This window comes from Equus przewalskii, chromosome 7, assembly GCF_037783145.1.
Source record: "Equus przewalskii isolate Varuska chromosome 7, EquPr2, whole genome shotgun sequence".
NCBI lineage: Eukaryota > Metazoa > Chordata > Mammalia > Perissodactyla > Equidae > Equus > Equus przewalskii.
The window spans coordinates 32,210,873-32,234,955 of NC_091837.1; the positions used below are offsets into that span (position 1 = coordinate 32,210,873).

The 24,083-nt window shown below is 43.8% G+C and overlaps 1 protein-coding gene across 50 annotated transcripts in view; it reads right to left on the minus strand.

Moving 5' to 3' along the window:
* Positions 1–453: 453 nt before the first annotated feature.
* The window catches only part of EPB41L3 (erythrocyte membrane protein band 4.1 like 3), a 228,812-nt gene continuing 205,182 nt past the window's right edge, over positions 454–24,083 (minus strand). For 9 of the 50 annotated variants that reach the window (XM_070627366.1, XM_070627365.1, XM_070627357.1 and 6 more), the window contains exons 13-27: positions 23,496–24,059; positions 18,598–18,651; positions 15,535–15,570; positions 15,234–15,299; positions 14,594–14,785; positions 8,821–8,895; positions 8,364–8,462; positions 6,680–7,411; positions 6,060–6,182; positions 5,103–5,468; positions 4,207–4,338; positions 3,624–3,722; positions 3,096–3,176; positions 2,720–2,836; positions 454–1,552 (exon numbers count right to left, since the gene is read on the minus strand). In XM_070627366.1, the coding sequence (XP_070483467.1) occupies positions 2,726–2,836; positions 3,096–3,176; positions 3,624–3,722; positions 4,207–4,338; positions 5,103–5,468; positions 6,060–6,182; positions 6,680–7,411; positions 8,364–8,462; positions 8,821–8,895; positions 14,594–14,785; positions 15,234–15,299; positions 15,535–15,570; positions 18,598–18,651; positions 23,496–24,059 (2,730 nt within the window). In that variant the 3' untranslated portion in view covers positions 454–1,552; positions 2,720–2,725. The remainder of the gene's footprint in view (positions 1,553–2,719; positions 2,837–3,095; positions 3,177–3,623; positions 3,723–4,206; positions 4,339–5,102; positions 5,469–6,059; positions 6,183–6,679; positions 7,412–8,363; positions 8,463–8,820; positions 8,896–14,593; positions 14,786–15,233; positions 15,300–15,534; positions 15,571–18,597; positions 18,652–23,495; positions 24,060–24,083) is intronic. The other 41 variants (XM_070627390.1, XM_070627391.1, XM_070627380.1 and 38 more) reach the window with 17 other exon arrangements.

Genomic DNA, 24,083 nt, shown 5'->3' on the forward strand with positions numbered 1-24,083 from the left:
AAAAAGACTTCTCAGTCCCTGGTACGTGAGGAGTGTGATGGGGAGGAGGTTGGGACCTCCTGCATGGCCTCTGCAGAACGCAGCAGGGAATCTGCTCAGCTGTGGAGCCAATGTAGGAGAGACAAGTGTTTCTTTGGTGGATTAAAAGCACCCAGAAATACTGGTTTTATAGCAGAGCCTCTCTTATTATTAAAAAAAATCAAAACTTTGAAAATGAGTTTGTGATAATGAGTTGTACTTTTCAAGACCTTCACTGGCAACCGACAAGTTAGACATACGTATTTGATTCGCATCTCCGTGCCTTGAAGGGTGCACACCCTGTACTACCACGTACACTTTCTCACCTGTAAAAAGACAGGCTGTTTCTACAACGCGAAGGAACGAGGTCTTCAGTGTCATGCGAATGTTACCTCTGCCTAAATACAGACAACACCGAAGTGATTCCACACACAATTCAAGTTTTAAACGCATGAACCATTTTTATTTCGCTATGCAGAAACGTACATTCGCCACGGGCTATGTGATGCAGTGGACAGTGTAATGGAGAATATATCTTCTTGAAGGCTATTTATAACTAAACGCTAAATAGTTTAATTACAGTGGAAATTCTGTACAGTTTAAGGCTTGGCTCTGAACTAGATTGTAAATATGGACCAGATTTGGAAATAAAACCTTTTTCAAGTAAAAGAAGAAAAACCAATGAAAAAATACAAGGAAGAGGAAACGAAGAAAGAAAACAAACCCTCAGAAACCCAATAGGTTGTCCTGGAGTGAAATCTCATAATATTGTAAACTAATAAAAATACAGATTTTCTTCCCAAAACAATGACAATTTCCGCATTCAGGACTTGTTAAGGAACTCCAGGAAGCTTTCCAGATTGAATGCAGACCAAAGTGGAGAAGGAAAAAAATCACATTAATATGCTAAAATCAGTACTACCTTTTAATGAATTAAATTAGGTACACAAAGCGGGACTGGAAGCATGAAATCTTTCTGGAGGATCAGAGTCATCGCTGTTCACGGGTAAGCAGTAAGAGCAGACGAAACGAGGACAAGATTCAAGTTGTTTCCTGAATAAATGCGGTTATTGGCACATCTAATCTGGAATAAACCTGACACACTGGAGCATTTCAGGGTAATCTTCATTTGTCTGTAAACAAAAGAGCTGTCACCTAAGAAATTGAAACTTTGCTTAGATTTTAATAGTAATGAGCTATGAAAGGCATGAACTGCTTATGTTACATGAGATCGCGGTGTCTACTGTCGGTTATGAACGTGCAGGAGTAGCTGAAAACTGAGACACTTGGTGAAAATTAAAAATGCTGCTCTTTTGTAACGTTACCATTGCTTCATGCAATATCAGTTTAGTGATGCTGATTTGGATTGTTTTATTAAGGGAAGATCTCTCTGCCAGTGTCTTTATTAAGGGTCAAGGTCAGGTCTTCCGGATGGAGTCTTCCGCGGGCAGATGAAGTCGGCGGGTCCGGGGGGCCTCCGGGCTCTGGCTCTCGCGGCTGGCGTGCCTGGACTCGTGCGCAGGCCGAGCTAGTCCTGGAGGACAGAGATCTGATCAGTGACTCATCGGGAACCACCTGCGAGTTTTCCTCAGCTCAAGGTCACACAAAAGAATCTTGCAGGTTATTAAATGCTCTTTTTGACAAGATACCATAACCTACGAGCGTGGTCACTGACGCTCGCTCTTTTAAGTAACAACTGCATCACCCAGGTGGCGAAAGCTCATGGAAGGAAATTGTTTTTGCTGTCTATCTTCCAAATTACATTATTTCGAACATAATAAGTTATTTTCATATTTTTCTCTGCAAGAGAAGCCACTCATCAATCTATATTCCTTAAATCAGTGTTAGAGAACTTAGTCATTTCATTTACACATGTAAAGCGTTTCAGAGACTTTTATCACAGAGCCAAATGTGCAGGCAGCTGGACCGCTGTGCTCAGCGCTTAGAGCCCTCTAGGGGGCTCAGGCCCACGTGCGCTTGCGTGGCAGGTCAGTGCACGGCAAGTCTGCACACACACACAAGATGCTGGCCCAACAGCAGCGGGGAAGGCATGCGCTTTCTCGAGAAAAGCAGGACCACAAGACTGCATTTTTGCCTCCTCCTGAGACACAAAGCTACACCAAGCTTTTGGAAAAAAATCATCCAAAGAATACAGAAAATATAAGACGTCCAAAATGAAAGTGAGTGCTCAGGTTTCACATTAAAAAACATGGCAAAACCAAAGCATAAACAGCTTGTAAGCAAGCACGGTTGAGGAGAAAGCTTACGACGAGACAACGCTGCCGTCAAAGAGAAAGTGCTCTATTTTATTTCCCTGGTATTTAGAACACACAAATTGCACCTCTCAGAACAAAACGACCTTAGTTCTGAATAGGCCACACAGCAAGTGAAATCAAATTTGATATTTCAAATTTGGATAACGAAGAGTACAGGGCATGGGTAAAAGGGAACAGCAGTGACGCAAGCAAAGAGTCTGCTTTCTCTTTATCCTCTAACTGGCACAGCGTTTGCAAAAAGTACACAGAATAGAACCTCCAAATCTGAAACAAACTGGCACCCACAAACTAATTCCCTGTCCTCTTGGTAACCAGCCCGGCAGACGCCAGTGAGAGAAAAAGGCAAGACAGGACTCAGGTGAAGGAGGAGGGAAGCGCCCCACGCGACACGCCGGCCAAGCCCGGAGAACCCGCGGCCCGCTCACCTGGCGTCAGTCCTCGCCATCTTCTGGGGTGATCTCCGTCTCCTTGTGGACCACTACTTTGGTCACTGACATGTCAGGGTGCTGCTCTTTGGCCTCTTTAATTGCCTGAGCCAGAGCCTATCCCCAGGGAACCACAGAAGGACAAAGACAAAAAGGAGGTGGGACATGCGTGAGCGGCAGCAAGACTTAGGAGCTGGATCTACATACACCATTTACAAATGAGGCACAAGGATCGCAAAAGGATCAGACGGCGTCTACTGGAAAGTTACTTCAGAAACTTGTTTAGACTACATGCCGGACGAGAAGAATAGCATTGGGAAGAGCAGGGCCAACTCGGGTTTCTCTGCCAGAGAACGGGCCGTGCCACACACACTACCTGGTCATGGTCAATGTCCGCGTCTCCCGTGATGACAATGCGCTTCTCAATTCTCGTCTCTGAAATGCCTCCTTTCACAGTCTGAAAGTAACAGACGAGCATTATGAATCTCCTCACTTGGAGGAACGATCATTATTCAAGGGGGGAAATGGCAGAAAATGCTGACAGAGTTTTAAGTAAGATCATTCATTCTTTAAGAATTGAAAAAGAATTCTGTGGCAGTTATTTAAAACTGTTAATCTCAGAAGCAAGGACAGAATGGAGTCCTTTGGGTTTGGCTGGCTAGTGTTTCTGGAACACCTACTATATGCCAAGTCCTGGAGTTGAGTGTTAAGCAAAGGCTATTGGACGTGGAATGTATATTCCTAAACAGAAACTAGCACACGAGGACAAATGCACCATCACTACTGTGAAAGCTCCGAGGCATCATCCTGCATCATGACCTTCCTGGAACCACTGGCTTGCACAGCCCACCCTGGAAGATGTTGTGAGGGAGCGCCTCTCTCGCTCCGTTCCCATTCCACTTACTTTGGTGATATGGGTGGTGGTCGTGGTGCTGGTGGTTTCTGACGTGATCGTCTGTGCGCTCATCAGCACGCCCGGCTCCAGATCAGCACCAGGGTCAACCTAGGAAAGCAGAGGAACAGACAGCACCCTCCCATATTCGCACCACTCCTTCAGCTGCTCGTCCTGTCAGTTCAGGGCACTGCGATGACTGAGTGACCTCTCACCGTCCCTGTGCTGTTCCACCAGCCCTGGGGGCTGCTGCTGTGAGGAAGGACTGAACCAAACATGGCTGGAGCTGACCGTCATTAAACACTGGGACTTCCGCAATGTGAGCAGTGGCTGGCTGAGCTGACATTTTTCCTTATCTTCGGCTAGGGAAAGAGGTTCCTGAGCCTTTTTCTACATCTTGAGATATGTGAAGACCTGCTTAAGCCCCTGATGCTTCATGATCAGTCATAAAATTCCCATTACTGCACTGCTCCTGACGGAGGCAGCTGCTGGGCCCTCCGAGTCTCACACACGTCACGCAGCCACAGGTCAACGGACTGCGTCATCAGAGGGGTAAACAAAGGGCTGGGGCGGTGGGCTTCACAGACGCTCTTACCTGTGATGATTCATATGTTATGGTTTTTGTCTCTGTGTGAACCACCGGCACCTCCTTGGTAGAAATTTCAAGCTTTACTCCTCCTGGTAAAACACTGCCAAAGCTGATGATTTCTGTCTTCACAGCCGACGCCTGTACCCAGGGGAGGTAAGGAGGGGCTATTACAGTTTGCACAGACACACAGTTTGTTTTTTCTTCCCCTCTTGGTGGATATAAATAAGCACAGATTAGTATGAAATAAATGTTTACATATAACATGGGGGTAAGTTGAGGAATGGGGCACACAATAGACAGACGTCAAACAGTCCCTGAAAATTCCACAGCATCGTCTGCATGGAACGTTGCAGGTAAAGGAAAAAAAAAAAAACTTTTTACCTTGCCTCTCCTCTATCTCGTAAACTAATCTTAACAGTTTAAAAAGTCATAAATTAGCCTCTTATTAAATAACTTCTTGGAAAGAAGGAACGAGTAATAAGACATTAACCTCACATATACTTTAGGAATCTCAATAAAAGAAGATAAAGAACAAAGTTCTGGCATTTGTTATCTGGGCAAGTACGATTTTTGGTCCTTCTGGACAACTACACTGATCAGAAATAATTTATCAGATTTTCTAATATCTTCACTGGCCATGCATTCCATAGGTTATTGCCAATTACAATGAGAGCAGAAAGCATTTTCTGGAACAATACATTATGAATAACCATTATAAACATCTGCATGTGATCTCACAGCTGGAAACTACCTGATCGCCTTGCAGAAGGAAACACGAGGAGATGCACACTGCACCTGGAAAGGGTAGAGAGCTGAACATGGCTCCATCGTGAGGCTGAAGTAAACTTGAAGGAATCCCACCTAAGTTTTACTTTAGTGCTGAAAGCAACAGGACTAGTTACCTCAAAAGGAGGTTCCAAAGTTTCAGAAATATGGATTGCTGCACTCGGCTCCTCCTCTGGCTCGTGGGAAGCAGTGGCCATCTCTTCCGGTTTGAGGACAGCTTGATCGGCCACCTCCCCTTTTTCCTCCTTAGCCCCCTCCGTCAGAGCAGAACCATCCTTCCCTTTAGCACCAGAAGCATCAGCAGACGCCACCTGGGCTGCAGCATCCCCGTCGTCTCCAGCCACGTGAGAAGCATCGCCGCTTGCGTGCACATGCTTCACGAATCTTTCCTCCACCAACACGGTTTCCTGCACAACCTTCTCAGTGCTGAGTGGCTGGGGGTGCTGGGCACCTTCGGTGGACTCTGCCTGGGTTTCTGTTTTCTGGATGGGAAAAGATTGTGGGGTGAGTGTGACTGTCCATAAACCAAAGGTCAAAAAATAGGAAACAAAAGAAGCCACTCACTAGGATGCCTAAAGCCAGTGCCACGTGCTTATAACCAGAAACACTTACAGGAAACATAAATTAGCCTTCGTTCCGCCCCCAGGGCCTGTGCTGCCCGCCCCTGCCCCGCACAACCCCCCAGCCTTTCTGCTACTTCAGGAGATCCACAAAAGCAGCAAAACGCAGTACAAAATGCAATCGAAAACCAAACAACGAAAGCATCGTAGCACATTCACATTGGCTCTGGCTGCTTGCTTAGACCCAATGGGTGACATAAAATGCTTTAAAAAACTACATGCTGTTAAAATTTCTCGACACGATTGCCTTTTGAACATCTGCAGTACGTTCCTGAAATGGAACAAAGGCATAAACAGGCAAGCAGGCTCAAAGGAAAATAGGTGAAGACACGTGTGAGGTGTGTAGGGCAAAGCTGCTTGGATGCAAAACACACACACACACACACCCCAAAAAGGCATAAAGAAAGGCAACAGGCAGAGCCAGGAACACCAAGGATGGAAGCAAATGGCCACCTGAACCCAGCTTTGAGAAGCAGAAGTAACCCCTCCTATGAATTCTGTCGGTTTTCTTGCAGACTCTAATAAACTGAAGATTTCAGAGCCATCCATGAGCTTTTCACCAGTAGACTGTTTAGTCTGAGTGAACAGAGAAACGGAGAGTCAACCACAGAGACAGATATGTACAGAGGCACAGACACTCACAGCCGATCAGACAAAACTCTGGGCGGAGGGAAGCGGGAGGAGGGAGGAAGGAATCCAGGGTGCAGACGTTGGAAACAGAAAAGAATGGGATAAAACAGCAAACCGAGGTGACCGTGAGCTCTTTGGTAAAGCAGTTACTAGGGCTGGGGCAACGCTGGTTTAGGCAGATCGTTTTTTCCCTTCATTGCAAGCAACAGCAGCACTACCACATCTCAAGAACGGGGAGCTGGAAATAAACGGAAACTGTTTCAATGCTTACGTTGGACTGCGGTTTTGGTTTAACAATGAAAAAATTAAAAAGCTTGGGTTGGCTGCTTTCAACACAAAGTCAAGCAGCAAGAGAAACAGAAAGGTTCAGGGTGGAAGGGAGCTGCCCCAAACAGGTCATGCTGGAGTCTGAAACGGCGGCCCAAACCAAAGGCACTGGTTACCGCGACTCCGGAGGCTGCCGACTCGGTAACGGAATGAGCAGCAGCCACGGCGATGGCCGGTTCCTGGGAGTATCTCCACTCGGACAGGCTCTTCCTTCTGGGACCAAAGAGTCCCACTTTTAAGGCCTCACTCTCCGGTGCTGGCTCCATTTTGCTGAAGCGCACGCTCCCTAGGCCAGCGTGGAGAGCTGGATCCCTTCCCAGCATCTGAGCTTTCTGGAGGTCTTCTTCAGGACTCTGCCTTCGAGACTCGGCTTCCTTGATGGGAGACAGGGATTCTGACAATTTCCGCTTTGGAGTCTGGACCTCGGGTCCTCTCTTGGCTTCCTCATCGGCAACGGCTTCCAGGACCTCGTACTCTGCCACACCTGAGATGACCTTCCCTGACTCTGACAATCCTCTCTCCATTTTCTGAAGAGCTTCCAGAGTGGACGGTTGCACCACCTTCTCCCCCTCTTTAGCTTTTCCAGTCATAGTAACGATTTTCCCCGACACAGTATCGTAGGATTTTCCTAGAGTGTATATTTTCTGTTTGCTCTCTTCTTTCCATTGCATTTCTTGGGCCAAGTCACAGAAGCTCTGCATGTCAGTGGCACTAGACCTCAGCACGTCTGCGGGGATGTCACCAGTTGTACTGCTCACAGTCACCACCTTGTAAGTGACAATCCTTTTCAAATCACCACCAACTACCTCAGTGGGTATTTTGTCTACAATAACCCAATCCTCTGTGCCCTATATTCGAAATATAAAAGCTAAATTAGAAATTCTGATGGTATCTCATTTCCAAAATAAGAATCCTTTAAGAAAAGCAGGGCGAGAGCTACATGCAGGCCTGTGATGTGACTGTGGAGGCTGGTGTTCTTATCTCATAATTATGGCTGCAATCTCTTCTCATAAGAAACTTATAAGCTCTAACTTGCAACTTGAAATACAGTCTGCATGTAGAGTTCTAATTTCAGGCTTCTTCAAATGGGAACATACTTTGGTAGTAAATTTTGCAAGAAAAATATCTGATCTTAAGCTAAATATCTGATCATTTTGTATCTCAACATTAAATAACATGATTGAAGTTGCACAAGTTATTTAGATTTACTTGTATGGACACAAAAAGGCAGTTTTCCGTATGAAACAAACACTGTACTTCATATCTGTTGTTCTCACAGAGAACTTGCCAGTATTCCACAAATTTCTGTGAATACCTTTTCCATGTTGTAAATGATATTTCCCTATACAGGACATCAAATCCACTATGGCACTCATTATCCAATAAATATTGAGTGTGCCTGAGTTCAAGACTCTGTAATGAAACATTTCCCATGGTTAGAGCCTCTTATCAACAGGCCATGGTGGTCTGTACAGGCTCCAATGTCATCTACAGCCGAAGCCCCCATCTGAGTGGTTTCCTCAGTGTTAGTCCCACTAAGGCAGAAGAATGACAGTTAAGCTTTTGTAGTGGAGGACCCTCCTAGGGTGTGACGAGGCAGCTGACGAGCCTACCAGGCTACGGGGGAAGAGAAACCAACGGGGGGCAGACGAGCACCCTGGCTGACACGTTAGGATGTTTTCTACTTTCCTATTTATCATGGCCTGAAAACTCAAATCTAGAAATATGTACCTGAGAAAAAGGATCACAGATTAATCTACATGCTCGTGCTGGATTAAATGAAATGAACTGAAAAATAACCTCTAGGGTCGATGGGACAGTTTTCTGGAAAACGATTTGGCGCGAGGTAACCACAGAGCCCACGGAGTCTCCCTCCTGTGTTCTCTTCATCACACTCGGCTGGTGGGGAACCAACAAAAGTTCACAACTTTCAAAATCAGTCAAGGTCATCTAAATTACTCCATGGGTAACACAGACAGTGAGAAGTCCCAATAATATTATTAGAAAGCATAATGCAAATTACCATAGACAGATATAATCACCTAGGAGCAAAAGCCATAAAGAAATGACGGCTGATAACTAACACAGGAAGAAAATTCTGAATTCCCCTCCCCAGCTCTAAGCAGAAATGACGTAGCTCCCTTAGTTTTAAATAAGGTTTAAATTTTAAAAGAAAAACAGAACTAAAGGCATTTTACTGACACTGAAATCTGAAGAGCACTTCTCTTTTGGAAAATTCCTGTATGTTTGTTTTTACCTGGGACTCAAGGAATGGAGAGCTTCCTTGCTGCAAAAACACAACTTTTTCAGAAATCTCTCTTTCTTCTTTGGTCTGTTTGAATAGAGGGGGTTGGGTTGGGGAGAAGGAAGTAGACAGTTTCCAAAAAGGCAAGTTAGGAAGAGAGTTCCTTTATCGTGCTAGACATGTAATAGTCACACTCTTTTTTTTTCTGAACAAATAAATTGTTTATTAATTTGAAAAATGGTCTGAAAGCATCTCAAAGTTTCATAATTATTTCCGAAGAGTAACAGATTATTTTCTGAAACTCCTCTTTGACGCAAACACTTCTCATTTCTATAAAAAGAGAACGTGCAAGAGCAAGATAAAGAGCGCCCTGGCATCTGACAGCGTCTACACGTCAGTTACCTGAAATACCACAAAACTGAGTGCTCGAAGTAAATGTTAACATTAAAACATTAAGTCAGGAATAAAGCCTCACTTCTGTTTCTATATTCCCCACTCAGGTGCTGCCTGATATAGACTAAGGGAGTGCCCAGGGGTCACAGCATTACCTGTGAATTTGAATAGAGCCAGTTATGCCTAGACAGACTTCTCTACTGTTCCAGAAAGAAATATCAAGTACATCCAAGATTATAAATAACATGGTGAATAATTTAAAAAAGTTAACTTCAAAATACCTTGGTGAAAAATTAAGTATTTCATATCATATTTTTCTTTAATATATAAAATTAAGAAAGAAACATTAAATATGTCATGCTAGAACTAGTTTTCCCCTTTTATCTACTTTTTCTTCCTTTCTTTAGTATTAAATAATCATAATTCAAGTGGCAAGACATTAGCTATTGAGCCCATCTCTGTGCACAGTGTACAGCTCCACAGGGTAGTAGTGAAAGAAAGGACAGCTGGGAAGACTAATCTAAAAAAGAGTGACAGAGGGGCTGGCCCCGTGGCCGAGTGGTTAAGTTCACGCGCTCCACTGCAGGCGGCCCAGTGTTTCGTTGGTTCGAGTCCTGGGCGCGGACATGGCACTGCTCATCAGACCACGCTGAGGCAGCGTCCCACATGCCACAACTAGAAGAACCCACAACGAAGAATACACAACTATGTACTGGGGGGCTTTGGGGAGAAAAAGGAAAAAATAAAATCTTTAAAAAAAAAAAAAGTGACAGAAAGTTCCAAGTTTCTGGAAGAGTGAAGATTTTAAAATAAATCCTATTGTAAACACTATAATTGTACGAGCTCTATTTAAAGCTTCTGTGCGTCTCCAAGTCTATTAGGACCACATTTAATCATGTGCCTGTGAAGCAGTTGAGGGGGGCATCTGGAGTGTTCTCCCGAAGGACTGACGGACAGGTCTTGACACCACTGTTCTCATACGCTCCTTCTTAAGGAGCAAGAAGACAGATGAAGGAAAAAAAATCCCCGTCCTGCCTCATTTTGGAGAAAGGTATTGGAAGACACCAAATGTACCATGTGGAATCAGTAAATGTAGTTGCTTTGTTTTTGCGTTCTCAACTGGTGCCTCTTTTTCAAACAGAAATAAGAAACAAGAAGGAAAGGTCAAAATTATAGGTAGTTTTCAGATTAGCACTGTTAGGCCTCTAACTGTAATCACTGAACTAAATATTTTTCCTAAGAGAAAAGCTTAAAAACAATAATAGCAGGAAAACTGGTTTGCAGCATATTCTGTTACCTGATATCAAGTAATTTCAAAAATGTCTACATCTGTAATTGAAAACGTCAACACTGTCTGCATTCAGAACTGCATATGTCCAGGAAGAGAAGAGGGTAACCAGGGGATAGATTTTAAAACTAAATCCTGCATCCGCTCAGCCCTGTCCAGTTAGTTCAGCTGAAGAGAAGTGAAGAGGTGTTGAGAAGAAAAGCTGCTAACGGAAACAGTGACTTTTATTATGGGTTAGAATACAGTCAGATGGATACCCCAACCATTTTGTTCAGTTACTTAAACACTCATCTCTATATCATAATTGGGAAACAAGGTCCTGCGCTGGCAGACAAAGTTCTCAGAGGTATGACTCACTCTTGGGTGACGGAGGGTTTCTACAGAGCTGTGACTCACTTCCGCCTGGGTTAGGGGTTCTCAAATTGGGGTGTACATTAGAATGAAGTGGAGAGCTTGCAAATAATGGTCATGTGTGGGGTGCACCCCAGACTAATTGAGTCAGACTCTGATGCAGAATCCAGGCATCAGTATTTAAAAAACTTCCCATAGGTGATTTTAATCTGCACCTAGAGTTGGCCCCTAGGGCCTGGATGGAAACTCACAGAACTCAGATTCAGAGAATGGAGATAGTTCTCTCTATCCATAAACAGATGATCCATGGTGAATGAATTTTTTGCCCAGTTTGAGGCACATCCAAGACCTAAATAGCAAAAGTAAAGCTGGACAAGAAAGCAGAGACATACAGAGCATCGATTCTGGTTATCCATGGGAGGTCCGTCCTATGAAGTTGCCGTGAACAGGAATTAGGGAACACTGCACCAGCGCTCCTAGGGCAACACAGGGCGAGGGGCATGGGAGCTGCTGGGCATGGCATTTTCATCAACTGATCCACACATCACCTTGTTTTATCTATGTTTCTGTTTAAAGACTCCTATTAAATATGTATTTTTCATCCATTAACATTGAATTCACAGCCCAGAGTACTGTAACTCATTCCTGAACACATGCACTGCCCTGAAGGCACAGCACAGTCTCCTTGCACTTGGGAGCTGGACCGCACTGCAGCACTATGCTCTGGGGTCATTTCAAACAGCATAAGCACCAAGAAAAAACAGAAAAAAGCGAAAATGGGGCACTAAATAGGCTGTGAAAAGGACACTTGTTTATAGGGTGGGAGCTGAAACAAGACGGCAGAGCCGCCTGTTCCACCGCAGCTGGGACGCGCGCACCGAGCACCTCAGACGCCCCCACTCTGCACCCGGCGGCGAAGGCCCGTGACGGTGCTGTGAACGCTGACTTTAAGGTTACAATAAATTTTATTGAGTAGGTGAATTTGCAAATATGGAATCTGTGACTAAGGAGGATCGACTATACTAAGCTTATATACCTATAAAACTACCAACTATGTTAAAAAGAGGATGCTCCTGGCCCTACATCACTGCGTAAGTGCTGAGGAGTATCACATTTTGGTTGGCATTTGGAAACTTAGTATTCAAGTAACTACGAAGGAATCCTATGAAGGACTGTTTTTCAAAACAATCACTGAGATTACAAAAAGAAATCCAATTAAGGTTGGGGTCACTGAATTGAACTTTCTCCACTCTTCTGACACAAACAGTATTACTTTATTTGGGACGTCATTTTTAAAATTAAGTTAAAGTAAAAATTTCCTTTTAGAAATAATTGTACTTCTTTCTAAACTGGCCAATTACTGCTTAATAAATTTAAAGTGGAACATATTAAATAATAGGATGATATCATTAGTTATTTACTTAGAAAAATAATTCCCCTCCAAAATAAAAATCTTTTAGTTATGCTTGCAAACGAATATGCGTTGTATGTACCTAGCTGGGAGGATAAAATTATCTTTTGTGCTTTCAACAAAACAAATGACCAAATACAGAAACTGGCAAGAATTGAGAGCATGAGAAGTGCCTGGGTTGCTCTTAGGGCTCTCTCCAGGGCCCGCCAAGGGAGTATAAACTCAGATGTCGTCAAGGGCCCTGGAGATGGGTCGCAAGGAGCCCCGAGTGCACCCTGCCAGCCCCGAGCCAAGCGAAGCACACAGGGCCCTGGCTGCCTAAACGGGGCTGCTCTTCCTCTGGGGCTCAAAGCTCCTCAGAGCTGCTTTTCCAGGGCGCCTTTGATAACCAGGGTTAACCAGCCTTGTTTCTAGGAAGTTCTTCTTTACATCTAGCCAAGTCTTTCTAGGACTTCCTCTTTACACGGCAGCAGTGGAGCACTGTGGCACGGCCTCTGCAACAACTTAACAGACGCTGGACAGCAGCTACTAAACCAGCCTTTGGTCTTCTCCAGTCCAAACAACCTGACTGCTCTGCTCTTCTGCAGAAGACAGGTTTCCATCCTTTAATCATTTACAAAAAATTCTTTCTTGGGCTCACTGCAGTTTCTGTGCACTGACACAGAAAAGGCATTAAGATCCGGGGAAAGTTCAGTATATTCAAAGTATCGCCTCTTCAGGTTATTAGTGTTCATCACTGTCATTCTCCAAGAATTTAGTAAGTGAAAAGAACTTCTTTTATTAATCTAATGGCCTAGACCTTTCAAGCCCCTTGCTTGTTAGCAACCACCCTTCAGCTTCCCTAAGCTTCTCCCCAAACGTCCACTCCGAGCGGCGGGGCCCGAAGTGGCAGCATGCAGGCAGAGGCTTTGCTTGGGTGCCTTGTTTTGATTTTGGTGGCTATTTAGTGTTTTTGTGACTTAATCTACTATCTGCCATCTTCAGAGCCAGCATGTTCTTCATTATTTCCAACAGACACAGTAGAAACAGAAAAAGCCAAAGTTGACCGATCACAATGAAATTTATGCAATCATAACTACAAGTGGTATTCTTAATAATGCAGGGACTGGAATATTTCTATCAACCTGAATGTGGAACTTGTCTCCTGAAGCTCAAGGAATCTGAATGAAACTTGTGTTTAATGGCACAGGAGGACTAGTAACAGTGCTTTTCATTGATTCTGCATAAAAAGGCCCTTTTCAAAGTAATTCAAATGCACATAAACCTTGTCACTTTTCATCTGGGATTGGAATTGTCAGCTCCATAGTGATTGTGGTCACTTTCCATACATAGCTTTCAAAGGGTGTTCAGAAAGTGATCAAAATGACTGTAATTCTATTCTTCTTCTCACTGCAAGGACCAAAGCATTGTATACTGGCTACTAGTCAAAGGATCTTTCTCTCATAAAGGTTTAAGTTTTAATTTTCTTCTGTTTCAGTTTTCTGGACCAATATCTCACAAAGAAGGAGTCTTGATACAGAAAGAAGTTAATCAACATGATGCTGGGAAGATGCAGTTTAAAGCTACTCCTTTTCAAGACAGACAGAGCAAGCTGATGCCTGACAGCGCCAGTCAGGTTAGCAGCACTGCTGTCGCTGGGCCCGGGCAGCACCAGCTGCATCCTCACGCTCTGGCTGAACATTTAGAGAGACTCTCCTACATGGGAGACTCCTACTTAAAAAGACATTCTGGCCTCTACTTTCCCTATTAAAAACCAAATAAAAAAACTGATTATAAATCAGTTAAAATAATGAGTTATATATTTTAAAAAAGTTAAAATTAAAATCAAATACTGATTATCCCAGTAAAAGCCTGGTGTAACATTCCCAGAGTTAAACAGGTCCTGAAACGCTATCAAGTTCAGATCACCATTTAGGCAAACATTAGACATTCTCAACAGGCTTCATCTTGCAATTGATGAGAAACATTCTAGAGTTGTCAGGTCAATTCTTTCTGCAGCAGAAGTACATTCAGAAAAAGCGTCAGTTCATTTAGATAGTATCTCAATTTCTCCCAGATATGAAACCTAGCTTTACGGCTAGAATAAGCAGATTTGCTCCATAGTTTCCCTTTGACTAATTCACACTAAGGACCCCCAGACACAATTATTCACTTCTCAGCCACCTCATCCCTCTACTTTGCAGCCCTACTCTGCAGCCCTGAGGACGTCAGTTCAGGCTATCCACAGACAAGCGGTGCGCTCTCTACTCAGGCGCGTGCTCAACCCTGCCCCCGCCACGACCCTGCAGAGAAGGGAGGCTAGCGGACAGAAGACCACTGCAGCCCAAAGTCTGGATACCAACCTCTTCAGGGACCAGCGGTTCAATCATGGGTGCGTCCTCCTGCCTGGCGGCCAGTCGCACTGGAGAGGTAGAAAGCCTCTTTTCCCATTCATTTGTGATGGCAGTGTCTGTGGAGGTTTCTAGAAAGGTTCTTTTCAGCTCACTGATATTGGTCTGATGTTTCATCAGGTCATCTTGAGTTTTATCTAGCTCCTATATTCAGAACATAAAGAACCCAACAGTCAATGTTTTAGATTTGTTTTCCTTTCTGTTCTCTCTTTAGTAATATCAATCTCATTAGTAGTCAAAACAAAAGAATTCTGATGAGGGCTCATGACACTACCACAAACACTCTGGTGAAAATGTGGTATTTCTGAGGAAAAAAAAATCTAGTTCACGCAAGCATAAAAATCAAGAGAGTTTTAAAAGGTAAACTGTAAAAAGTGTAAATTTACATATAACCAGAGAGAATTAAAATAAATACACACACAAGAAACGGGGTCTATATCTAGGAGACAGGAAGGAATCCAAGGAAGCTAAGAAGTCACCCCCACGTCTTCACAGGCGAGCACACGGTCCATGCAGCACAGCACGAGCCCACACGAAGCCACTCAAAGGAAATCAACGCACACGAACATGCACTGTATGCACCAGTACCAACCTCTAACATAAGATTACTATGTTTGACATACACATTTTCACCCTTTATTCGCTTAATCAGACTATTCTGAAAAAAGTGGAGAAGAAAGGGAAAGGTGAGGGACATGGTAGTCACGGGAACAAACGCCATCCTCCACACTGTACCAACACCATGGTAACCGGCCATGGGAAAAGACCTCCCTCCACACGGCACCATCAATGGGGTAACCGGCCACAGAGCATGCTGGGAGACGTGAACGTCGGAGATGAACAGTGACTTATCACACACTGGTTTTTGTTTTTGTTTTACTTTTATTTTCTACCTGTGCCTTGAGCTCTGCATCTTCCTCCTGGTCCGACTGCCAGCATCAAGAAAGAGCGGGAAATAAAGTCTTACCATGCAGTTGACTCTATGACTGAAGAACTGTGCTCTATACAGACTTGCTAAGTGAGGGCACTGGTTTGCTCTTGCAGACGGATGCCATTTTTTTCTTATACACAAACCACAACATTCTCATACACAGATGATGAGGCTTGTTGAGAAGACGGGATACAAGACTCCTTGCGCAGTGGGTTCTTGGCACTTTAACCTGGAGACTTCCAAGTGTGACCGAGCACACACTTGTGCTTGGCAGGTGACAGCCAGGGCCTGGAGGGCTGTCCTTACTGGACGTTAGAAATGGCTCAGGAAGTGCAGGGAGCCACATTAGAATTAAAATGCACACGAATGGCTATGATCACCCAATAATGAGAGCTCCCTTAGAGGGTATGAACCTCACAAAAATCTTATGAGGTTAGCTATTATTATCCCCAATTTGTAGACCAGAGAACTGTGGCTCAAAGAATTTAACACAAAGATTCCCACATTTTAAAATTTCTTGAACCTATATATGTAAAAACAAATTTGGGTGGGGAGAAGGCTGATAAAGTTAAAAAAAAAAATCAACTACTATCAACATTACCATCATTTCTTTAAAACACAGACAGGATAATTTTTAACAAATAGAACAAATTTATCTAAAAGCCACTTCATTATCCTTATTTTTCTAACTTCAAGGATCTGTTTAATCCTTGGGCTGGTGTGTACCTGAGTACTAACCCCAGGCTACTAGGCAAGCCAGCCAGCCCTGGGCACTCTGACCAGCCAGACCTCACATCCGTGTGACAAAGAGGGCCAGAGTGAAGTCACGGGGGAGAAGACGGAGGCACTTGAGCAAGTCGCCTTAAGCAAATCAACCAGTGTATCTGGCTCTCACTTTCCTTATCTGTCAATGGGGACAAGACTGACTACCCAGCATGCCCCAACCTGCACTACTGTTGTGCTGGCTCCCAAGAGAAGAGAAGGGAAAGTGTTTACAGCGCTGCAGAACACGGACGTAATGCTAACAATGCTGGCAGCGTGCTAATTCCTAAGTGCTACAGGTTCAAGAAATTTTAAAATGTGGGAATCTTTGTGTTAAATTCTTTGAGCCACAGTTCTCTGGTCTACAAATTGGGGATAATAATAGCTAACCTCATAAGATTATTGTGAGGTTCATACCCTCTAGGGGAGCTCTCATTAAGTGCACAGCTCTTCGTTTTAAGTTTCACAATCTACCTATGTTATGCGTGTTTGTTTGCATGGTTCGTTATATAAAATTTAAAACTGCTATAGAAATCTGAAGAATTAGTATTAAAATATCTTTCATTCATAGCACACATTAGGATTACAATGAAGTTTATTGACTATATTAACAAGCAGCCACGTGTAACTAATTCGTACAAAATTAAGATAATTTAAGTAATTTTGTTATATTTGGCATAGAAAATTAAGTTATAACAAATTTATATGCAATTGCTTAAAAGAATCTGGATACTGCAGTCATGTACCGCCTAACTCTTTGGTCAGTGATGGACTGCATATACGACAGCGGTCCTGTAGGTTAGTAGTGTAGAGCTTACATGTGTAGCAGGTGGTACCATCTGTTTGTGTCAGTACACTCTGTGATGTCTGCACAATGACAAAATCTCCTAATAACGCATTTCTTACAACGTATCACTATCATGAAGCAACACATGACCGTAGTTTTACAATATTATTTTTAGCTTTAAAAAATTATGATTTCTAAGCTTTGAATTGTATTCTGGCATTTCCAAAGGAATAAACTTAATAAAACTCCATTTTGAAATGTTTTTCTGAAGATATATTCAATTAAATGATGTATAGATACTACTTATAACGTTTTTCAGTTCTTCCTAAATACCCAACTAGAAAATATTGTTATTATTGGATGATGTAAAAAACCTAAAGTAAACACTATCACAAAGTAAAAAATAAATTCTGCTAGCACTTGGGAAGATGACCATCTTGAATTCCCTTACTATAGATAAATATTGTTTTTACAGAAATTTTAAATAGTTACTGGTAGAGAAGATTTGAAAAACACCATAAGTCACGCACATATTTAATTTACTCTATACAATTAATAAAATATAAATAGTAGCATTGCATCTCTCTTATCATTGTTCAATGTGATTATGGTTTTTCCAATAAACTGCTAACAGTAATTTGCTAATCTTCTCTTCCTTAGAGAATTCTGTTTTTTTTTTTTTGAGGAAGATTAGCCTTGAGCTAACTGCTGCCAATCCTCCTCTTTTTGCTAAGGAAGACAGGCCCTGAGCTAACATCCCTGCCCATCTTCCTCTACTGTATATGTGGCTCGCCTGCCACAGCATGGCTTTTGCCAAGCGGTGCCATGTCCGCACCTGGGATCCGGGCCAGCGAACCCCAGGCTGCTGAGAAGCGGAACGTGCGCACTTAACCACTGCGCCCCTGAGCTGGCCCCAGAGAATTCATTTCTTTTGAGTGACTTAAGTTGCACGCAGCCTATGAACATGAGTTTAGGGAAGTATTAGAATTTTGACAAGTATTACTTGACCACCTGGGATTTAAAAAGACATCTGTATCCAGTCTACAGGCTAATTAAATTAATTGTGACCCTCCTCCCCACTCATCATGGCTATCATACATACATAACCTCTCATTTGGGATGAGGGAATACTTAAAAAAATATATTTTTCAGTTTAGTCAAGGGTTCCCAAAATATGAGCCTAAAATTGACAGAGTCAACATTGCCTTGGAATTTGTTATGCAAATTTGAATGGAAATTTTTGAGTCCTACCCCAAACCTTCTGAAGGAGAAACAAAAGGACGGAACCTCTGGATGATTCTGGTGCAGGGCAGGGTTTGAGAACCACTGGTCTAGGCAATTAACTATATTTAACCCCTACTGTTAAAGTGAGAATGTATCTCCACTCGAAAAGCACATGCACTTCCTAAACGCAGAGCCATCCCACAAAGCATGCGCGTGAGGCGACTCCCAGCCGCCCTCAGTGAGGGTACTAACCTCCGTGGCAGTGGTTTCCCCATCAGCGGCGGTGTCCGTGCGCTCACTGTCGGTCTATTGATCACAGAAGTGATCAGGTTCCAGGAGGAAGGCAGGAATAGAAAACAAACCCATCTGGTCAAATAGGGTCCGGCACAGGTCCCACAGCTCTTCTGCTCTGTGGTCTGTCTCACATTACCTTCCCCCATAAGAACACAGGTTTGAGCAAAGCAAAAGAGAGGCCAGAGCCAGGTTTCAGCGCAGAGCCGCTTGGCAGAGGCCAGAGCACGGCCTGCGGCTGCAGGGACCACGCGAACCAAGTCGACTTGCCTGGGTCACGTCTCAGGAAAAGTGAATTGTCATTCTTTCCCCCCTTTAACTAAATCCTGAGAAAGACCTCCTAAAAATGTTTAATGCGAATAAAACTGATGTTTATATGTTTTTTATCTAGTAATATGTCACATTTGAAAGGTAAATTAAAATGTAGATTTAAATAAAAAGCTACTATAACAGTCACTGGACTTTCAGCCCCTCATTTATAGCATTTTGATAATTTATATCCATTTATGACCATCAGGCTGTCTGCATTACCTATCAATTATAAAAAGCACATGCCAGTGACTCACAGGCGTATGTTTTATAGATGAAAAATGTCACTCGATTTTCAAGTAGCATTCCTAACTAGACATTTTTTAAGACTACATGTTGTTTATTTTGCCCCACCTTCCAATATAAAGAGGTAAATCAAAGTATGTGTTTAAGTGTCTCATTCCAAAACATCATACAAATGAAGAAAATAATAATAAAAAAAATAGAGAGAGAATGACATCTACTTGGAAACAAATAAAACAAAGCACAGCATTTGACAGAGCCTAGGTTTCAGAGAATCACAGTGGTAATTGCAGAAATAGTTTTTAATCTGTTTCATAGAGGTTTACGATTTAAAACAAAAACAATTTTCTCTGGAGTAGAGTCAGAGCCATTGAAAATGGGACATCTAAATGCCTTGATATAATGCTAACTGACTTTCCCTTCACAAATATTAACTAACAATCAACAAAATTCCCTTGAGCAAAGATGTGTGATTAATATTTTGACAAGAAAAAACAGAACTGGGGGCTGCCAGCTTGTGCATCTGCCTCCTCTGCTGACCTTCCGCCCTGAAGGAGCAGGGGCGGCAGTGGGACGGCGATGCTGCCATCAGCCCACCTGGGAGGCTGCCTTCCCAGCGCTCTCCCGACTCTCACTGGATCTGTTCCTAAAGGAAAAGGAGCTGGATTCACGCATGGCACGGACACACGAGGTGGCCGTTCCGGCATCCTTGCCACTCGCCTAAGTGGACAGCAATCATCAGCATGCTGGTAAAGAAGCGCGCAGACACACCATCACGACCTGACCGCCTCGCCAGCTCCGGGGGCCTCCTCATCTTCTCAAGGGTGCTCACGACTGTGGCACTAGCGTGGCTCCCTCCTCACGGTCCAGGGAGAGGCCAGCGTGAATCAGGGAGGCAGACAGGCGACCGCTCAAGGTCACAGAATAACTCACAGACATCGTAGGCTTTTAAGAAAAGCAAGAATGACTTGTGCTCAGTGTGCTAACTAGTTGTGTCAAAGACTTCAAAAGGAAAAAGCATTTTTCCTCCTATATAGATTATTTCCCTTATGGCTTTAAATTTACTTCAACAACTTTCCAAGCACTAGGGGTTACATTACCATCGTGGTTACGAGCAAGGGGCCTGACATCAGAGAGACCTGAGCTCAAATCCTGGCTATTTAAATCTGTGACACATTGGGCAGTTTAATTTTTAATCCCAATTTCCTTCTTGCAAAACGGGAAAATTAATAGCCCTAACTATATCAGGTAATGGATACTAAATGCTTTATACAATGCCTGACACACACACAGCTAAAAACGCCTATAATAGCTGTAAAATATTGATATCAATATAATATTTCTTAATTATTACTATTTTTCCTAGCTATACACAAACAAATAGCGTAGGCCATATCTATACTCCCTCAAATGTCTAGTTAGTGCCTAGTCAGTCATTCCATATACAGAATTCCTGGTCCATAAATAATTAATAAATGAAGTAATAAAGGCTGAATAAAGCAGCTTCAATAGCAACTGTTACTTGTATAACACACTGACTAAACAAAACTGTACAACGTATAGGATGTCATAAACTATCATATAATACTTTGTTTACACAATTTAAAATTTAAAATCAAGTGATCAACTAATTTTTTCCTCCAGATTTGAATCCATCTCCTTTTTCTTTGTATTAACAGAAAACTCCTCACAAACTGACACATAGTTACATTCTCTGGTATGATGAGCTAAACTCATCTTACGTTTCTTGACAGAAGTCTTAATATTCTGCCCCCTCCTATTTGACCATTCTGAAAATACAAAAGAAAAGAAGTGACTGGCCCATAGCTTTACATTGAAATGATTAAGCCTTTCTATACGGGGTTTCACTCTCAAGAAAGGCTGGGACTAACTGAGCCACCATGTCACACGGAAAAATGTAAGCAGTGATGTTAAAATATTTAAAAAGAACTACAGCCATCAGTGATTTTGGAAAACAAAAGTGACAGTGCTGAACTGTGTGTTACGAAGTCCCCCAGTGTAGCTGCCAAAGTGCTTGAGGCCTAGAGAACAGAACAGGCCATGTGGACCAACGGCATTTCTTTAGCTGAATGACCTACATGTGAGGGCTCTAGCTCAGCATGAACTGCAGTGCACAGCTCTCAACACTTGGGGTTAAGAGATGACACTGAACAGATGGCCCAGCACAGCCTTCCGTCAGGTGGGCTGTCAAGGCTGGCTGAGGCTGGAGAGGAGGCACAAGCACCGCGCGGCCACGGCTGCCCCGTCTCAGAGGTTTGCACAAGGAGCGCGACGGACTGGGAAGCTCCAGTCACGCGATCACAGGCTTGCAACGAGTAACTGCTGTGATTTGTTTTGCCAATGTAATGCAGACATGCCCAAGTAGAACATGAATTCTCATGCACTGGTTACAACAAGATGTATACCCTGGATTAGGCACAAGATCTGTGTGGGTTGCTACATACAAGTTCAGTTATTTAGTATTCAGAAAAGCACAAAATGGCAATCTTTTTGCTTTATGTTAGCTTGATGACTAACTCCAGTGCTAAAGGAAAAATATATGCCCAGGTTGGAAACCAGCTAACATTATAAATAGTCTTTGTAGATAATACTGTGCTCTTAACTGTTGTATGTTCTAGTCCTGCATCATTTGATAATACTGCTACTGTGAAAATAGTTACATTAAAGCCTAGGATTTAAAGTAGTTTTCTCTTAAAATATTTTCCACGTATGAAAATAGCTTTACGTGCATGTGCGTCTAAATATATATCGTTGGAGCTAAGTCATATATGACCCAAGATCTTTGAAAAGGGCTCTTATGCAATACCCAAAGCCTGAACTTTTATTTGAAACATCTCTGAGACCATTCCCATTTTTTTCCTTCTACTGCAAAGAAATGGTCATAATACCACTAAATATAGACCCTTATACACTCTCACAATGCTGCACACCCACAGGTGCAGCTCAGATTTCGATTTCCAGCTGAGCACAGAACTGAATACACTTCCTTTTCTTTAGTATAGCCCTGACTTTGTGATGGTTCTCTAAATGCTAGAGTATTGGCCTGTGTCCTCCCACAATAGCCTGTTTTGTGGGAGCATGAGAGCTGGAGGAGCAGGCAAGCTGGGGGCAGCAGGGGAGGTGACAGCTAGGTGGCAGCTTCTGTTCTTTTCCCCTGGACTCTATTTGAAGCCTGTAGAGGGGGAAACTGCTGGGGCTGTTCATACAGCCATGGGTGTTGCGAAAGGACAGCAATTAAGAGGAAAACCTACTGGCTACATGCTGACTCACCCAATGGCCTGGATGAAGGACAGGAGAGTGACACGCGGCACTGCCTTCACAGCCGGAGGCTGAAGGCCCAAGTCCTTTCACCACTAAATACACGCCTGGCCGAGAGCCACAGAGGCCCATCCATCTTCCCTGACCTGACCAGACTGTCCACTGTGTGTGGGTTTTTTGGCTTAGGCTGGAGTTGAAGGAATCGCTGCCACCCAATACATGCTTTGGCATTACTAGTGCAGATGGAATTTCAGCCCATTTTTGCAACTGGTAGGAGCCTCAGATGAGTCTTTTCCTGACTGTGTTTGAAACCTGTTGCTTTTAATTGCAGTTCTTTCTGCTCCAGTCTCTGGCCCCACGAATGACTGACATCATGTGCGCATTTTCAACTGCTCAGACATCCTTTCTGACCCCACACACCCAGGGGATTTGGCTCACCTCCGTGAGTAACAGTGACAGTCTGGCAATGACAGCAGAAGAGAGCAGTGGGGACGTTTCAGAAACCCCATGGAGAAGAGGCATTTACAATTGGTGGAAAGCTACCCCAATGAGGACGATGCCTCCCGACGGCATGTCCTCCCCCACCTCACCTGGAGTATCATTTATGTAGTCTATCACCACTATGTGTGACTGTATCAGGAACATTTTAGTAACACACCATAAATCTAGTCCAAAGTTACTTATCTGTCTTATCTGTAATTTACTTTATTACATGACAACTGAAGCCTGACTTTTTACATAGTTAACAGGTTATTTAAAATTGACTTTTGGCTGAGTCCTTCACAACCCGGATAATTCAGTGGGTAGCAGAGCGGCTCCGGCCGGGCTCAGACAGCTCCATCCACATGGTGTTGTGCCTAACCCTGGGGCTGGCTGTACTCCCCAACACACAAAACCTCTTCACGTATTGGCACAGACAATAAATGAGGCTCTGAAAGGAGGACTACTATTGTAGCAGCCGTCTACCACTGCTTCGGACCGAAGCCCCGACCACGACAGGGAAGTGTGCTCTATGCCGAGGTACACACCTCTTCCTCTGAACTGTCACTCGGGTCATTGTCTAGTGAGGCACTCAAGGAGGCCGCCCTGGGCTCCAGGTAGCAGAGGCACATAGCCAGAGGGAAGGAGAGAGTGAGGGCACATGGCACTGAGAAGGAGGCGGAGAGCAGGAAGAAAAAGATGAAGAGGAAACAGGGCAAGAGGGAGGGCGAGCGGATCGGGAGACAATGCTGCAAGCTCTGTGGGAGGAGTCTGGTTTCAGACAGGTTGGGAAAAGAGAGGTAGCCATCGTCATCTAGAAGAGAAGGGAACGACTCAGGGAGCTGCAAGGAGAAGGAAAACAGGGTGGTCCCTCTGCCAGTTTGCTGTTTGTAGCTAAAGGCCACATCTTGGTCCCCTAAGTATGGCTTCCCTTTGCCGTCAGAGTCCAAGGTGGGCTCTCCGTGCACACACACGGTGTCCCTGGACGGCTCGAAACCGGGTGGCTGGCGCTCATTCTCCTTACACCTCCTACGGAGCTCTGTGGGAGATGCAGGGGGTCGGTGGGCTGATGGGGGGGACAGGGGACATGAGTCAGTGCCAAGCCCAGGTGACTGATGTGAAAGAGAGAGAGAGAG